The sequence below is a fragment of the Anolis carolinensis genome, unplaced genomic scaffold (assembly GCF_035594765.1).
Source record: "Anolis carolinensis isolate JA03-04 unplaced genomic scaffold, rAnoCar3.1.pri scaffold_8, whole genome shotgun sequence".
Taxonomy (NCBI): Eukaryota; Metazoa; Chordata; class Lepidosauria; order Squamata; family Dactyloidae; genus Anolis; species Anolis carolinensis.
Genome location: NW_026943819.1, coordinates 27,563,022 through 27,581,104, shown reverse-complemented (window position 1 = coordinate 27,581,104; position 18,083 = coordinate 27,563,022). Strand labels below are relative to the sequence as shown.

Here is an 18,083-nt window from a genome sequence, read left to right as displayed (position 1 = left end):
CTTGGAAGCCTGGGTACTTGCATTCTAGGGGAATAGTTTTTTGGGCTGCTAGAATTGCAATGAATAGCCTCGCTGCTTCATAGCCTGGCTGCTTACTACTTGGGAACTCTTTGCTTGGCCAGCTTCAATAGTACAGAGTAGTATCGCTGCTTCAAAGCTGGCCACCTTCTACCAAGGTTAATCCTTTGTTGGTCTGGTTAAATTGCACTGAATAGCCTTGCAGCTTCAATGCCTGGCTGTGTTATACCTAGACCAATCCATTTTGGGGGGGGGGGGGGGGGGGTTGAGTGAAGGACATACCTTGGATGTCTTGGTGTATTGTGGCCAAATTTGGTGTGATTTGGTTCAGTGGTTTCGTTGTTTACTCAGTCCTACAAACTTACATTACATTTATATATATATACTAGCTTTGCCCAGCCACGCGTTGCTGTGGCTTATGGGAATCCTTTGTTGGCCAGGTGGAATAGGAGTGAATAGCCTTGCAGTCTCAAAGCCTGGCCGTTTTCTGGAGTAGCTGGAGCTTTTTGTTGTATGAACGTAGAGGCATGGATGAGGGGTTGTGCTGCCAAGTTTAGTGTTTCTGGGATGTGTAGTTTTGTTGTTTTGTCCTAGGCCGAAATTTCATTACCCTTTTATATATATAGATATAGATTAATTAATTAATGTGAATTGGAAGTGTGGCTCCAGAGATCACAACAGTGTGGACTAGAAGCTGCAAGTGACCTTCATGCAGTACTTTGCCATAAACTATGTCAACTTTAACCAAAATGTGCATTACTTTCAGCCTTGGAAAATGTAGCTTTCTGGACTGCAGCTCCTCAAATCCCGCAGCAGCCAGACTAGCTGTTGGATTGTAGGATCTGTAGTTCCCCAAGTGCTTTACTCATTCTTTGGGCTCTTCAGTTTTAAGCCTTGGGTGCTCCAGCTGAATCACACCCCTCTCCGCCTCCACCTCCCCTTGGCATTTGATCTGCTCCTTCTTATCTATTGCGATTGCAGTGGAGTGTTCCAGCACGTCTCCAGTCTTTAGATGTGTTTGAAGCCCGGAGAGATGTTGAGACCCTTTGCCAAGGCATAAACAGAAGCCTGTTTGATACAGATCTTAATGAAAGGATGAGGATCTGGGGTTCCCATGGCAACCTTCATCAAGAGCCACATCAAAGCCTTTGCCCTGCTCCCGAAGTCTCACTCCGGCTCCTCGTCTTCCCTTTGCAAACAGAGAGGTGATGGGCACGCTATTAGCTATCCATCCCTGCCAACTCCCGTGACCTGGGCTAAACAGATTCTGACTTGAGGAGGAGAGAAGATGAGCTATCAACGCCTCCGGCTGGTTCTCAACACTGGCTGCTGCCAAATTTTAATGCCTTTTTAAAATGTGCATTTTCTATTTTTTATTTGGAGAAAGGCTGTGCCTAGTTTGTGGATCGGTAACCGAAAGATGAAAAAGAATATGGCCTTACACTCCCCACTCTCACTTAGGGTCAGTTTCACACGCCATAAGGCTGCAGCTTGTGGAATGCTTGGATTTGTTGTTTGGTGAGCTCTCAGGCTGGAAATTCCGAATACTTCCTCCCAAACTGGAAATCCCAGTATTCTATTAGATGTTTCTCTAGCAATTAAGGAGATTCATATAATTCTATGCTGTGAAAAGGCCCCAGGAGTGGGCATTGGGCAGACCTGGGGCCACATGTTGCTCCGCCAAGACAATATTTCTAGTTCTCAATAGTTTCATGCCCTATTTCTGCCCAACAACAAAGACACATAGACTCTTCCAGAAGCATCTTGGAGTAGTTAACTCATATTTTGAATTCTGGGTTTCTCTCACTGACTAATTTTCATTATCAACTGCCATCAAATACTTTGACATGGCTATCCCAGTAATGAGAGATCTCCATGACACATTGTCCCCAGGCCTCCCAAACTCAGGGCTGTGGCCTTCTGGATTGAATTCTAGCTTGCCAAACCTTAATTTAGTTCCAGCATGGTGTTGTGGTTTGGGCATTAGGCTATCTGGAGACCAGGGCTCAGCCATGGAAACTCACCAGGAGGTCTTGAGCAAGCCACACTCTCCCAGCCTCAGAGGAGAGCAATGGCAAACCCTCTCTGGATAAATCTTGCCAAGGAAACCCCATGATGGATCCACCTTAAGGTCGCGGTAAGGTTGCGGTAAGTCATTCTCCATGTGGTTCCTCTCAATGAAGTTCCTGCTGAGGTCTGCCTTGCAGATCTTCTCAATGTGTCTCATGCAGGAGAACATCTCTAAGGACCACCATGGATGGGCTCATGTTCTCACCTTCAAGCAAGATGTGGCCTTCTGGATTGAATTCTAGCTTGCCAAACTTTCATTTAGTTCCAGCATGGTGTCGTGGTTTGGGCATTGAGCTATCTGGAGACCAGGGTTCATATCCCTGTTCAGCTATGGAAACTCACTAGGAGATCTTGAGCAAGCCACACTCTCCCAGCCTCAGAGGAGAACAATGGAAAACCTGCTCTGAACAAATCTTTCCAAGAAAACCCCATGATGGATCCACCTTAAGGTCAACGTAAGTCAGAAATGTCTTGGAGGCATTCAACCACAGCTTTGTTCCACCTACCATTCTCCATGTGGTTCCTCTCAATGAAGTTCCTGCTGAGGTCTGCCTTGCAGATCTTCTCAATGTGTCTCATGCAGGAGGTCATCTCTAAGGACCCCCATGGATGGGCTCATGTTCTCGCCTTCAAGCAGGATGTGGCCTTCTGGATTGAATTCTAGCTTGCCAAACTTTCATTTAGTTCCAGCATGGTGTCGTGATTTGGACACTGAACTATCTGGACACCAGGGTTCATATCCCTGCTCAGCCATGGAAACTCACTAGGAGATCTTGAGCAAGCCAAACTTTCCGAGCCTCAGAGGCGAACCTGCTCTGAACAAATCTTTCCAATAAAACCCCATGATGGATCCACCTTAAGGTTGCAGTAAGTCAGAAATGCCTTGAAGGCATTCAACCACAGCTTTGTTCCACCTACCATTCTCCATGTGGTTCCTCTCAATGAAGTTCCTGCTGAGGTCTGCCTTGCAGATCTTCTCAACGTGTCTCATGCATACGTTCAGGAGGTCATCTCTAAGGACCCCCATGGATGGGCTCATGTTCTCGCCTTCAAGCAGGATGCTGTAGGTCGGCAGAGATGGCGGGATTGTGTAGTTCCTCATCATTGCACCAAATTCCTGCCACATTACAATAATCATGTCAACAACAGCCAAACCGAAGTGGGGCAAAACATCAAAACGAGGTAGGATCTCAAACAAACATAGAATCATAGAATCATAGAATAGTAGAGTTGGAAGAGACCTAATGTGAGGAAGAAGAGCAGATTATTCACATAGTCAGTCTAAAAATAAAAAGATAACTGGGTGCGGATTAGAGGAAAATAAAGATAAGCATCAATGCAAGTGATCATGGTCTTATGAAATGTCTAAGGCTCAGAACAGAACATCCAGAGCTTGGCTGGAATCTTGTAGTTCAATCAGTCTGGTTAGATAGGTCACCTTCCTCATTGCTAGAAGAATAAAATATGCATTTAGAGCTGCACATATTAATTTCATTTGCATAATACTCTGAATCCCTCAGTTGGTTCCAATTAGAATAGACTCATAGAATAAATGGGATTGATCTATGTGTTGATATGCCATTCATAATTGGACCTCCTTGAACCATGAGGCTTAAGGGCATTGTTTCAGGTGCCTGTATTTAATTTTCTGGTTGAATGAAGAAACTGAGGTATATATACAGTACATATATCCAAACAGGGTGGCCACAAACCCGGTGGTGGCACTAAGGAGCTACAAGTTGACTACCTCACCAGTTCTTCACCTTGAAGACATCTAAATCTATTCTCCAGGGTTGGACAGAGAATAGTTTTGCTTACCTGTAGGAAGAGCACTGAGTCACTGATTTGGCTGATCTGCTCCCTCGTCTCCTTATCTTCTTGCAACAGCTTGGTCCTTTCTTCCAGTTCCTCCACAATCTCCTTGATGTTCTCCACCGCAACCTTCTCCCTGTGGTCCAGGCCAGCCTTCACTTCATCCCGCTGCTTCTCCAAGTCACGGATCAGCTCTTTGAAATGCTGGTCTACCGTGGCTTTCTCGTTGGTGGTAAAGTTCTAAAGACAGAGAGAGAATAAGAGTGAGATGAACTTGGACACATCTCAGTAGGTCTCTTATGAAGTTCAGATGTTACAGTCATGTGTTTATATGCCTATATAGCTAAAAGTCAACTTTTAAACCATTCATGGGTGGAATGGCTTCATAATGGGGGGTTTTCCACCTCTTCATGTTTTGAAGTTGATCTTTAAATATGGTGGCCTTTCCATTTTCATGGAAGTTGGAGTGAAGGACCTCCATGAAAGTAGAAGATCTGTGAATGAAAAAATACCCATTTAAAACAATCTAGGAGAACAGCTCTCTGTGAATCTCTAGGTCCTTCAACATGATTTTGTGATCAATCCTGGGATCATACGAAATGGAAAAGGACCTTCTCTGTTACTGCTCCCAGGTTCTGGAATTCTCTTTCTTTTAATCTAAGGCCCCTTCTGCACTGCCATATAATCCAGATTATCAAAGGTGATGGTCCACATTATCTGCTTTGAATTGGATTATATAAGTCTACAAAGCAAATAGTTTGAATTTTATATGGCCATGTAGAAGGAGCTTAAGATGGTTCCTTCGTAGCTGTCTTTTCAGCACCAGATGAAGACCTTGAAGGTCCACTTTGTGCCAATTTGGTTGTTACTGTAGTACAACATTTAGTATGGTTTTACTTATATGTAATTCATTATTTATCATTATCTCTACTTTGAGTCCAAGTTGGAAGGAGAAAAGTGGCCGAAAACAAAAGCGATGGATGGATAGAGGAAATGTTGAATGCCATGGGTTTTTCTCACTCTTCAGCTGAACTCAGGGTTTGCCTTGTAATATAAGCCTTTCACTAGCATTATGAACAGCAGCTGAGCAAAGAGAAGCTTGAAAGGGTGCTTTCATACTTCACAATATAACCCCAGGCAGGGACAGAACAAAGATGTGACATCACTGTCAATTTTTCTCTTCCCAGGTGCCGATTCATCTAACAAAGTTAGCGGTCTCTATTGAGAAGCGTTCCACCTACACATGGATTCCCAGAGACATTTGTATCATGTTAAAGATGGGCTGGGTTGACAGTTCTCAGGGCCTGGATCCTTCTCTCCAGGGCAAGAGGGAGGAATCTCAGGGTGAGAGCATTGCTTACGTGTGGGCATTTTCCTCATTAGTTCCACTTCAGTTGGCCTTCTGTTGACTAGCCCCAACTAGACTAGGCCCACTCAATCAATTGTCGAATAATTTTGTAGGAATGGAAAACAAGCAATGAGAGTGTTGTAGTTCAGCCTGAGCCTGAGATTGAGCCCATTCAGCCAGTAATTGTCTCTGCACCAGCTTTGCCAGAGGGTTCTGGGTTTGGACCTGACATGCAGCCAGAGTTTATTTATTATTTATTTATTTACAGTATGTATATTCCGCCCTTCTTTCTCACCCCGAAGGGGACTCAGGACGGATCACATTACACATATAAGGCAAACATTCAATGCCTTAACATAGAACAAAGACAGACACAAATGTAGTCTCCGAGCTGGCCTCGAACTCATGACCTCTTGGTCAGAGTGATTTGTTGCAGATGGCTGCAGCTGGCTGCTCACCAGTCTGCGCCACAGCCCGGGCCTGAGATGCAGCCGGAGTCTGTTCCAGTGGATTCTGGGACCAGAGACAGAATGGTCGCAAGCAGGCATTCTGAACCACATTCTTCCCCGCTGTCAAGGCCAGTTCACCAGGTGCCAGATGGACATTCTAGTTTGGAGGAGGAGGATGTATTTGACAGAAGGAAGGTTGTTGTTGTATGTCTTTCGGGCTGTGTGGCCATGTTCCAGAAGTATTCTCTCCTGACGTTTCGCCCACTTCTATGGCAGGCATCCTCAGAGGTTGTGAGGTATGGAAGGAAGGTGATCACTCACAGAAGGAGGGAGCGTGAATGTTTACGAAGAAGTAAACGACTGCTTTTGAAGTGCGCGAATGAGTAGTTTTCTCATGAGAGGAAGACCTTGGATTTTCCTTAAATGCCTGGTCGTTCTCTGCTCGGCAGAGTGTGGATTTCTAATACCTTGGATTATATTGGAGTTTGATCCTGCATTCTAGCCTTGTTTCCTGTGGTTCCAGATTGTTTCATGGCTTGGAATTGAATCTTGTTTGGACTATTCTTGATACTTCTTGTGGGACTGAGCCAGAGTTCTGGTTTGGATTATGTTATTTGAGTGACTTTCTTAGACTCTTGGTTTAAGACTTTCAAGTACACTGCTCTTGTGGATTTAAACCAATTTTATTGACTCTGAACTTTATTTGCTTGTGTTTACTTATAATCTTCAACAAACAGCTTGTTTGCTGATATTCTGGGCTCCAGTGTGGTTTCAAGGTGCCTATGCAGCCTAGGGGTGCAACAATGAGGAAATGGGAGAGAGACAAAAGCTGGGACATTTTAAAGCCAGGTGGGAAAATGGGATGGAAGAGGTTTAATTGGACTGTCCTGCTAAACTGGAACAGTTGGAGGGTATGGATGGTGGCCATTGAGATATCCATCCATAGGATTCACCTTAAGTTACTTGTATTTTCTTTCATGGTTTTTGAAAGGATAAAGCCAATCCAAGTTAGAAAACTATGGAACAATGCATAAATATGTCACAAACAACAAGCATTGAAGGATTTGTACGTGGGGCACATTGAATTCAGATAATAGGAAACTTTACATTCTCAGGGGTTCTCTTCACAACTTGGCAAGTGTGAGAGGGCTTTGCATATTTTACGGACCGTAATTTTCGCAACACCCTCAGATATGCCGGGATGAATGCCGGCAGGCGAGATAAGCAGAAATCTTGGGCAAAGGTGCCAGCACACAACGAAACTTTAATGCACAGAGCTTAAGTTCCCCGGAGTGTGAGAACACGTTGTGTGTTCTAGGCGTGATGCCAAGCCCATTGCACAGGAGACATTTTCCCAGTCCTCGAGGTTGGTCAAGCCCTCAAGAGGTCCTCCAAAGGAAACATGAGGAAAGAGAAAGAGTTGAGAAGAAACTCACAAAGAGAGGAAGGATAACTTTAGATCAGGGGCCCTCAAACTTTTTAAGTGGAGGGCCGATTCACAGTCCCTCAGACCACTGGGCGGCCAGACTATGATGGAATAGTCCAAAATTAGGATTGTTGTTGTTGTGTGCCTTCAAGTTATTTCAGACTTAGGTCAAGCCTAAGTCTAAAGTTTAGGACAGATGCCAGGTCAATGATCTTGGAGGGCCTTAGTTTGGGGACCCCTGACCTAGATGATCTCATAAGACCATAGGCAAGCAAAGAGACCTCCAAAGACCATCTAGATGGTCTCATAAGACCATAGATAAGGAAAGGGACCCTCAAAGACCATCTAGACGATCTTATAAGACTATAGATAAGGAAAGGGGCCTCAAAGACCATCTTGATGGTTTCATAAGACCATAAGTAAGGTAAGGGCCTCCATAGGCTATCTAAACAATCTCATAAAACCATAGGTAAGGAAAGGGACCCTCAAAGGCCATCTAAATGGTCTCATAAGACATAGGTAAGGAAAGTGACCTCCAAAAGCCATCCAGATGGTCTCATAAGGCCATAGCTAAGTAAAGAGACCTCCAAAGACCATCTAGATGGTCTCATAAGACCATAGATAAGGAAAGGGGCCTCAAAGACCACCTAAATGGTTTCATAAGACCATAAGTAAGGTAAGGGCCTCCATAGACTATCTAAACAATCTCATAAAACCATAGGTAAGGAAAGGGACCCTCAAAGGCCATCTAAATGGTCTCATAAGACATAGGTAAGGAAAGTGACCTCCAAAAGCCATCTAGATGGTCTCATAAGGCCATAGCTAAGCAAAAAGACCTTCAAAGACCATCTAGACAATCTTATAAGACCATAGATAAACAAAGAGACCTCTAAAGACCAGGTAGACTTAGGTCAACCCTAAGTCTAAAGTAAGAATGTAAATACCTGTGGATGGAAGGAAGGCAGGAGGATGGAAGGGAAGGAATGGGGTCACACTCACCTTGATACGGTCCCGCTCTTTGTGCCATTTATCCACCTCATCCTCAAGTTCAATGATCTTGAGTTGTAGCTGCTCCTTTTGCAGAGAGAGTTCAGTCTGGGGGCGAAAGAAAAGGAGGTCAATGAAATAGTGCTGCTCAAAGCCAGCTTCCAGGGCTGTAGATACATCATGCTGTGTACACATTTGAACCTCAGTACCCACAAAGTATAGATTCCTAGATATTGCATATCCCTTATCCAAAATGCTAGGACCACAAGTGTTCCATATATCTGTTGACATTTTCCCCAGATTATGAATCCTTTGTGCGTACCAAGACATCTACTATCTGTCTGTATATGTGATATGTCTCATAATGGCATTAAATGCTGTTCTGTTCTGTCCTGTCTGTCCAAATGGCATTGAATGTTTGCCATGTATGTGTACTGTGATCTGCCCTGAGTCCTATTATTATTATTATTATTATTATTATTATTATTATTATTATTATTATTATTATTATTTTATTATTATTATGACACAGCAAACAAGATAGATATGCTGGATTTCGTATCACAAAATCACAAGTCGAACACTTCCCAAGTGTCTAGGACTGTGTGATGTATTTTCGGATGATGTGCGCAGATCCCAGCAGGGTGGCCTTTTGCAGTTGGCAGATCGTGATTTTGTCAATGTCTATTGTTTCCAAATGCCGGCTGAGATCTTTTGGCACGGCACCCAATGCGCCGATCACCACCGGGACCACCTGCACTGGTTTCTGCCATTGTTGTTGTTGTTGTTGTTGTTGTTGTTGTTGTTATTATTATTATTATTATTATTATTATTATTATTTTGAAGATGGTACCCAAGTCTAAACAAGACATCCATTTACCTTACCCATAGATTGAATATAATTGTATACATGATAATGATTCGCAGGAACCAAGGTTTGTGTACCTTGGAGTATCAGAAAGCAAATGTGTCACTACAACAGTCACCCATCTGGATGATTTTGGAATATTTCAATTTTTTAGAATTCCACCTGCATTAGGTTTTATGACTTTTGGACCAGCACATACACAGACATTTTTCCAGTTGGGGAAAATAGTCGAACAGCACACACTCAAACACAATACACACCAAAGAGCTTGCAAATGTTGGGTAACTTGTCGCACCTCAGGTTAGTTTCACCTTGCTAAAGACACCAAGCTGCACACAGATTGTAGTCTTTTGTAGTTTATTAGGAAATAAGGAACCGACAGTTCATAAAAGGTATAAGTTCAGTTCCAAAAGATAGGTACAAAAACAAAGGCTGTAAAAACAAATCCATGGAAACATTAGGCATGAAGCAAGGTCCTTAAAATGAAGCCAAAGTCCCAAAAATGAGGATACATCCGGGCTATAGGATACTACAGGAGAGCAGACTTGGTTCTTCATTCAAGTGAGGAATTGCTTTGATGAAGATTTCCCTCTCAGCAGACTGTTTTAATAGCATACCATGAAGGCATTTCTTTGCCCTTTGACCTCCCTCTTATTTGCTATTCTGAGACTTCTGCACAACCCCCGAAATTCCAAACGACTAGCCTGATCTAGAGATGTGGCCTCATCATCACTTTCAAGGCCACAGAGCACATTAGTGTTATCAAGTTGAGGCTGGGAGCTACTCTCCCTTTCTGCTTCTTGCACCTGAAAACCATCATCAGTAACAGTATCATTTCTTCCCGTGAGAAAGCCTCCCTGCTCCTCATCTCCCACAGCAGGAACACTCTGCACCTGAATCCCATAATTCCCATTAGAATCATCTTGAAACTCATCCTGAACCTGAATCCCATCATCTGGAAACTGCATCCCAGAATCCTCAGCAGAGTCACACAAAGGCTGAGTCACAACATAACTAGAACTTTGGAGTATTCTCTAGTATACACTCTCTCCAACACACATGTGCACACGTATACTTTTAAAGGTCCTGAAAAGTCCAGTCCACTTCCATAAATGGCTGAAACAAACAGTAAGGTTGAGGGTTGAGGAAGAGAATGTGAACTTGTTCCTCTTCCTCCGGAATGGAGCCACTTGCCAGCGAAGGCATGGCTTGGGGTGAGGAGAGGCGAGGAGGCCGGGAGGTGGATTTCAAAACCCAGCTGCGTTTGAAGCAAAGAGCCCTGCCCAAGGTGTGTCTTTTGCAACAATAACAGTTTTTCAGGTAATTATGGGATGACGTCCTTCAGTCTTGCAACAGACTAGGCAACGCCCTCTGCAGAAATTTTGTTTAGACATGACCCAGGATTTTTTCATCTTGGGTTTAGCCCTTCCATGGCATGATAAAGACAGGCTGAAGGTGGGAGAGAGTTGCTTGCATATAAGGTGGAGACCCTTGACAGGTACATGGTGGATGGTCCATGTCTTAACTCTAAATAGCAGCAGTACTTGGAGATGCTTGGTCTTTGCTTAACGGCTCCAAACAAAACATCAACGACATGCTATTAAACATTTTACAGAGCAAATGTGGGGAAGTAGAATCCGAGCGCGGTCAAGATGGCAAGACGTTATGAACGAGGAACAACACACAAACTATACAATACAACACAACAATTTATTACGGTCTATGACCAGAATATATAAAAATGGGCACAGGTGCCCAAAAAGGGGAATCGCAGTTCCCATAAAAGTCAAATAAAAGAACAAGTTAAAAACATGTTATAATAAAAACAAATTAAAAGCAGACTATTAGCAGGATCGGCTAATAGTAAATATCAATCCACTAAAATGCTCTGGAGGGGGATAGAATGAGCATTTGTAGCATTTCAGTTATAACAGATTGCTCTGGCTACAGGCCCTGCGGGGTCAGTCATCGTCCGTCTGATGGAAATTGCTGTCGCACAGAACCTGGCGACACTATAGGTTATCGCAGAACAAGAGTCTGAGAGCAGCAGAGAGGTGTAGTATCTTTCAGTGCGGCCTGGATGTTTTAAAAGCCAAGGAGTGATTAAATTGATTCTAATATCTCTATAAAACATACACTGGAGGAGCACGTGCTCAATTGTTTCGATATGGCCAGACTCACAAGGGCATAGTCTCTCCGGAGCAGGGGTCTTCCGGTACCTCCCCTCCAGTACTGCCGATGGGCAGGCATGGAACACACAAACTAGTTTGAAGCTCCTGCAGCGGTTTGCTTTTGTCTTCTTGGAAAGTTGAGATCCTTTCCCTTCCTCTCCCCGTTGCTGAGTTAACCGAATGCAAACTAATTTTGCACTTTGAATATGCATGCTGCATCTCAATGTGGCAGTTGCATTTACTCTCCATACCTAATTCATGATCTATTAGGTGAATTAATGGCATATGCAAATAGACACTCCATTCCCACAGTAATATCTCTAGCTGGGTCATTTGAGATGCAGAAATTGCCCAACAAGTATTTAAAACGCGTCCCAACCCAGAGCGCATCTGACACTGTGGAATTAATGCAGTTTTACAATGCTTTAAGTGCCATGCCACAATGCTGTAGATCCTGGGTGTTGAAGTTTGGTGAGTCACCAGCACTCATTAGCAGAGAAAGCAAAAGATCTTGTAAAACTACAGCTCCCTTTCATTCCATAGTATTGAACCATGCCAGTTAAAATGGTATTAAACTGCATTAACTCTACAGTGTAAATACGCCTACAGGAAGTGGGAGATAAAGGTGGAATTAGCAAAGAGAATGTTACTAAGAATATATAATTTGACATGTATATTGAAATAGTGATGGATTTTGTTATTATTCTACCGATGTTTACATTAAAAACATTTTTTTTAAAAAAAGTAAACCTACAGGAAGACAAATGGAGTATCCAAATAAACTATTAAATGGCTTCCAGTACAGTAGAGTCTCACTTATCCAATGTTCTGGTTTATCCAACACATTTTTGTAGTCAATGTTTTCAATACATTGTGATATTTTGGTGCTAAATTCGTAAATACAGTAATTACTACGTAGCATTACTGCCTATTGAACTACTTTTTCTTTCAAATTTGTTGTATAATATGTTTTGGTGCTCAATTTGTAAAATCATAACCTAATTTGATGTTTAATAGGCTTCTCCTTAATGTCTCCTTATTATCCAACATATTCGCTTATCCAACGTTCTGCCGCAGTAGAGTGAGACTCTACTGTATTTAAAAATTCTACAATCAGGACAGTAAATAAATCAGGACAGTAAATAAAGAACAACACTCAGAAAACAGGGGAATTCCAGACAGGAAACAATCAGGGACAGCTGACACCTCCCAGCAAAGGATTCCCCCAGGCAGCAACAGCCAGGCTTTGAAGCTGCAAGGCTTTTCAATGCTAATCAAGGTGGCCAATTGCAACATTCACACTTGCCACCAACAGACAAGAGTTCTTTCTCCCATGCTGAAAAGTTCACAGATTCATAAATCTCACTTGCCTAGTTTCCAGCAGACCTCACAACCTCTGAGGATGCCTGCCATAGATGTGGGCGAAACGTCAGGAGGGAATGCTTCTGGAACATGGCCATACAGCCTGGAAAACTCATAGCAACCCAGTGATTCTGGCCATAAAAGCCTTTGACAACGTATTAGATGGCTCATGCTAAAATGCAAAACATGTGAAATAAGCACTTTTGTGCAAGCAGCGTCTAGTCTCTGGGAGCACGTTGTTAATTGACCCGAAAGATGCAAGCCAATGCTTCTGCTTTTTAAAAGTCTATGCAACTAGCCATTAGGACAGTAGCTTGCATAGAAATTGGTTGTACAATTAGCAGACACAAAAGCTTCACAAGTGTCAAATCTCCTCTTTGATAAAGGCAGAAAAACTCTCACTTTGTCACCCGGCTGAGGGACAATTGTAGGAATATTCCCACTGCTGTATGAGCCCATGATAAGGAATTGCATCCGTAATTGCTGCTTCGAATCAGTCTCTTGGGGGCTCTTTCGAAAGGGTGAATTATATTGGATGAGTGTGAAGGAAGCCCAAAATATGGTGGTGGATGCTTCGTTTGCATTGGACCAGTTGATTTTTGTGCATTGCAAGTATTTTCAATATTCCTTTAGGCTGGAAAATAATTATATGTGTCTTTCTATCTGTCTTTTCTGTTTTTACCCCAGTATAATTTCTCTTAATTCAGTTTGGTTTGCAAAAAGTTCTTTATGTGAATATTTGACAGTATGAGTAGTAGCCATACTTCAATTAGTCTTGGGCATATCAATCACTTTAGACCTCATTTTCCCCCAAATACAACCCATATCCATGGGAATGATGCTAGTGGTTTAATCTATATATATAAAAGGGTAATGAAATTTCGGCCTAGGACAAAACAACAAAACTGCACATCCCAGAAACACTAAACTTGGCAGCACAACCCGTCATCCATGCCTCTACGTTCATACAACAAAAAGAAAAGAAAAATAAAGTCCTAATTATAGGGAGAGGAAGAATTGTTTTTATCCAATTGCTGCCGGTTAGAAGGTTAAGCTCCGCCCACTTGGTCTCCTAGCAACCCACTCAGCCCAGGGGACAGACAGAGTTAGGCCTTACTTAGGCCTCTTGCACACTGCGTATAAAATACCGATTATCTGATTTTAACTGGATTATATGGCAGTGTAGACTCAAGGCCCTTCCACACAGCTATATAACCCATTTATAATGGACTTAATGTAAGGTAAAATCTTTACCCTTGACCTTAACTACCACCAATTCCTCAGTACTTTTATTTCCCATACCACCATACTTCGCCACAGCAACGCGTGGCCGGGCACAGCTAGTATATATATAAAATATACTATAATTTATAAAAATATAATATATTGTATATACTAATAATATTGATAATAATATATTATATATTAAATGTAATATTACTAATAATATTACCATATAATAATATAGTACAATATAGTAATTTAATGCTTATATTGTGCTATGCTAATAATATACTGTATGTACATTTGGTTTGTAAGCCGCTCTGGGTCCCCTCCAGGGTGACAAGAGCGGGATATAAATGTAGTGAATAAATTAACATATACATTTATCCACAAAATATGCCTCTCTGCATCGTCAATGTCCTCCAGTATGGTATTCTTGGAGCAGGGCCTTTATTTCAATAGGGTTCTCTATTATCCACAGTTTTGCATGCAAAATCTGGGAATGTATCCAAGGATTTGAATCTTCACTCAGACTCACTGGTGAAAAGTCAGACTCTTTCAATCTCAGAGATAAGCAATGACAAACGTCCTCTAAGTATATCTTGCCCCCAAAACCTCCTTAGGATAGGTCTGCCATAAGATAAAATGATCTTGGAACCACATAGCAGCAACAATCTGGTCTGGAAACCATGAATCCTTTTGAGGAACAGTTTAGGGAGTTAGGCTGAAGAAGTGAAAGTTAAGGTGGAGACACAAAAACCATGTTTAAATATTTGAAATTCCAGGTGGACAGACTAATGAGCTGATAGATAGGAGACATTTATTTATTTACTCCATTTCTACCCTGCCTTTCTCAAGGCAGCTTACAACTTAGTTTTCGTGAATGCAGAGCTGCCCAACAGTTTGCAAAGGTCACAGTGCTTGTCAGCCAAAAAGTCGTTACTAGGTTCTCAGGGGAGACTGCATGATTTCATGTCTATATTAGAGAGACCAGGGAGATTTTTCAGCAGTTTGTTCAACATTGGCATTTGAGAAGCAACATCCATGGTCAAGTCTTAGCTAGCCTGCTAAGGGATTTTTAATTCCATGTTTCATGCCTTCATGTTTCATGCTTTCAAGTTTCCTACTATCAAGTTTAAGTGATTGTTCCTGGATTTCTGTATTGGATTTTTTATGCTGCCTTTTTGTATTTTATGCTGGATGTCTTTTTGTCTTGGATTTTGAAACAATTATTGTACCTTGAACCTTATGGACTTTTTAATACATCAAGACTTCAGTGTTTTTTCTATGTTTGCTGAACTGCTTTCTATATAATCTCCAATATACTGCTTTGCTGTTTTCACTTGGAGTGCGGTGGTTAAGTACAGAGGTGCTTCCTGCTTTGGAGTACAACAGGGAGATGAATTTGATGGTTTTCTTTGACTCCAGAGACTAGGCTATGGAGCCACGGAGGATGTTGATGATCCCACTTTCCTAATGATGATGATGACCCTACTTTCCAGAGCTGTTTGACAGTGGGATTCTCTAATCCCTCACAGTCCAGTGGAGTCTTCTCTCTGTAGGTTTTTAAACAGATTCTGGGTGGCCATTTGTCAGGCGTGATTGGATATTTATTTATTATTTATTTACAGCATTTATATTTCGCCCTTCTCACCCCGAAGGGGACTCACATTACACATATAGGCAAACATTCAATGCCTTTTAACATAGAACAAAGTCAAGACAAACATAGGCTCCGAGCGGGCCTCGAACTCATGACCTCCTGGTCAGAGTGATTCATTGCAGTGATTCATTGCAGCTGCTCTCCAGCCTGCGCCACAGCCCGAGCCCGGATAATATCTTACTGCATGGAAGAAGGGGGTTGGACTGTATGACCTTTGAGATCTCTTCCAATTCTTTGACTCTATACTTCTATCTTTCTATTACAGAGCACCTTCATGTGGTTCCAGAGAAGTAATGGATCACCTCACAATGCAAATCTTGCGCTGTGTAGCTCTGTCTGCTTTTAAAAAAATTTCTATTGAATAGCCAAAATAATACTCAGGAAGAGCTTTGGATACCTGTCAGGCACTATGTAATTTTTTATCATTTCAGATCTTCTCCTGATTTCCTTTTCAGTATTTCCACTTAGGGATAACGTCGAGCATAAGCCACCTTTAATTTCCAGTGGCTTAAAGCAAAACACACATCACTTTCTACTTTGTCTTGCTGTCTTGCCATCTTGATTAAAATGGCCAAGGTGCCGCTTTCGATCACATTTTCATGATCCTGTAGTGCCACTCATTGAAGCTGGAGAGCAGCTCCTGCTCTAAAGCTGTGTTGTTTACTCATACAAGAAAACAAAAGGGAAGCAAACACTGAGTTATTACCCTCTGCCAAGTTCAGGACGTGAATAGCAAAACTCTCAGAGAAGCTGACGCTATTAATGAGAGGAGGCTGTGCGGCAATAAATCCAAACGGTAGATAAACATCACCCATCCATATGCCGAATAACTTATGGGGAGGGAGGAACACAGTCAACGTTATCAGATCTCCTGGGTGGACTCCCTTCTTTATTATAAATGTGATAATTTCTCTCCCATCCCTACAGGCTCCGGGCAGGAAGAACTTTCATCTCATTTTATCCTCTTTACCGTGCTTTCCTGTGAAGCGAATTTGCACAAGATTCAATCACTGGCCCAAGGCCAGTTAAGAAAAATTGTGAGCAAGCAAAAAGTTACAGCTAAATCTAAGACCCACCTTTGATTCCTGTTCCTCACTAGTTCTCTTATCACAGCCACCAGAAAAAAATGCCTTTTGAGGACTGCAAGTCTTAGATTCCCCATCTTCATGCTGGCCATGGTGGCTTGGACCTTATGGACCAAGCTATCTGGAGATGTTGAGGAGCTCTTTGTAATGAAGTATGAATTTTTGGTTTATAGATGTTATGTTTAATTGTGTGTTTGTGTTTTAAAAGGGTGAGTATTGCAGTTATTGCTTCTCTGCACTCAGAGGCTGGTTGCCATGGAGAAGTAGGCAGAGCCAACTGCCGTTTTGTTGAAGAAGTGCAGAGTTTTAAAATGAGAGTCAGTCTGTGCTCTGATGAGGCACAGGGAAGATTGATCCTAGGTTGAGGGGATCAAGGGAGACTCAATTGTTCATTTTGAGTCGGTTTAAAATAAGTTCGGTGACTTATTTTATGTAGTCTGTGTCCTAGTAAGGAACAGAGAATCTGTGATCGTATATCACAGGGGTGACTACGATTTAAAAGTGGCAGAGGATGAAGTTCTGACTACTTTAAGTTAAAGAAGTGACATTTTAGGGAGTTTGACTCATCTTATTCTAATATTGTAACTGTTAATGAAAGTGCCTCTAAGTGAGAATTGTAACCACTAAGCTCTGTGCCTGAATAAACTTGTTATTGTTCCTCCAACATCTAAGACTCTATCGCATATATTATAAACTAGCGGCAGAGTTTTGTGGGGAAGGAGTTGCCAAGCTCATTCATTGCTATGATAAGTGCCTAGATTTGAATGGCGACTATGTTGAGAAGTGGTATTTGGGTGTGGCTTTCAACTGCATATGGTAAATGTTTTCTCCTATAATTTGTTCATTTTTAATTCCAAAACGTGTTCTACTTTCTGGATAACCCTCGTATTACCCAGGTGAAGATTTGCTATTGTCTTTCTCTGAGTAACTGTGACTTATCAACACTCATTCAACTCTCTAGTGGTTCTTGGGTAAAGATAGCTCTACTCAAATACAGATTACATCCAACTATATCCTGTGCCTGTGGCTGTACTAGTTATCAAGTGAGTAGAGACGTGTCCTGTTCCAAATCTCAGTGCTCATCTCCACTTCCGACTTAAACTGGTTTAACTGCTGGCTTAGCAGCCCTCCAACAAATCCCTTGTGAATAAATCTAATGAAGATGTTGTCCTGGAATTAGGTTCATCTGAGGTTCATCTTAGGTTGCCAGAAATTACAAATAGCTTGAAGATAAACAACAAAAACCATTCTCTAGATCAGTGGTTCACCAGATGTTTTGGCCTTCAACTCCCAGAAATCCTAACAGTTAGTAAACTGTGTGGGATTTCTGGGAGTTGTAGTCCAAAACATCTAGGGACCCACAGGTTGAGAACCATTGGTCTAGATAGAGCTTGGGTGATTTCAAAAAGGGAGATGATGATGATGAAAGGAAGGAGGGAAAGGATTATAAACCTTCAGTTATTCATTCATCTTCCATTCTTTTAATCATTCCTGATTAGTAGGTCTGGAAGGTGTGTCAACATCCATCTTTATGGGAGACAGGAGGACAACCAGAGTGATTGCAAATGAAAATTCATCTGTAATTTAGTCGCCCAAGTCT

General features: G+C 42.1%; 1 protein-coding gene across 1 annotated transcript in view; it reads right to left on the bottom strand.

Moving 5' to 3' along the window:
- trim29 (tripartite motif containing 29) overlaps positions 1-18,083 on the bottom strand; it is a 57,565-nt gene that overhangs the window by 23,357 nt on the left and 16,125 nt on the right. The window contains exons 2-4 of the mRNA XM_016994710.2: positions 8,123-8,218; positions 3,907-4,140; positions 3,007-3,205 (exon numbers count right to left, since the gene is read on the bottom strand). Of these exons, the coding sequence (XP_016850199.1) occupies positions 3,007-3,205; positions 3,907-4,140; positions 8,123-8,218 (529 nt within the window). The remainder of the gene's footprint in view (positions 1-3,006; positions 3,206-3,906; positions 4,141-8,122; positions 8,219-18,083) is intronic.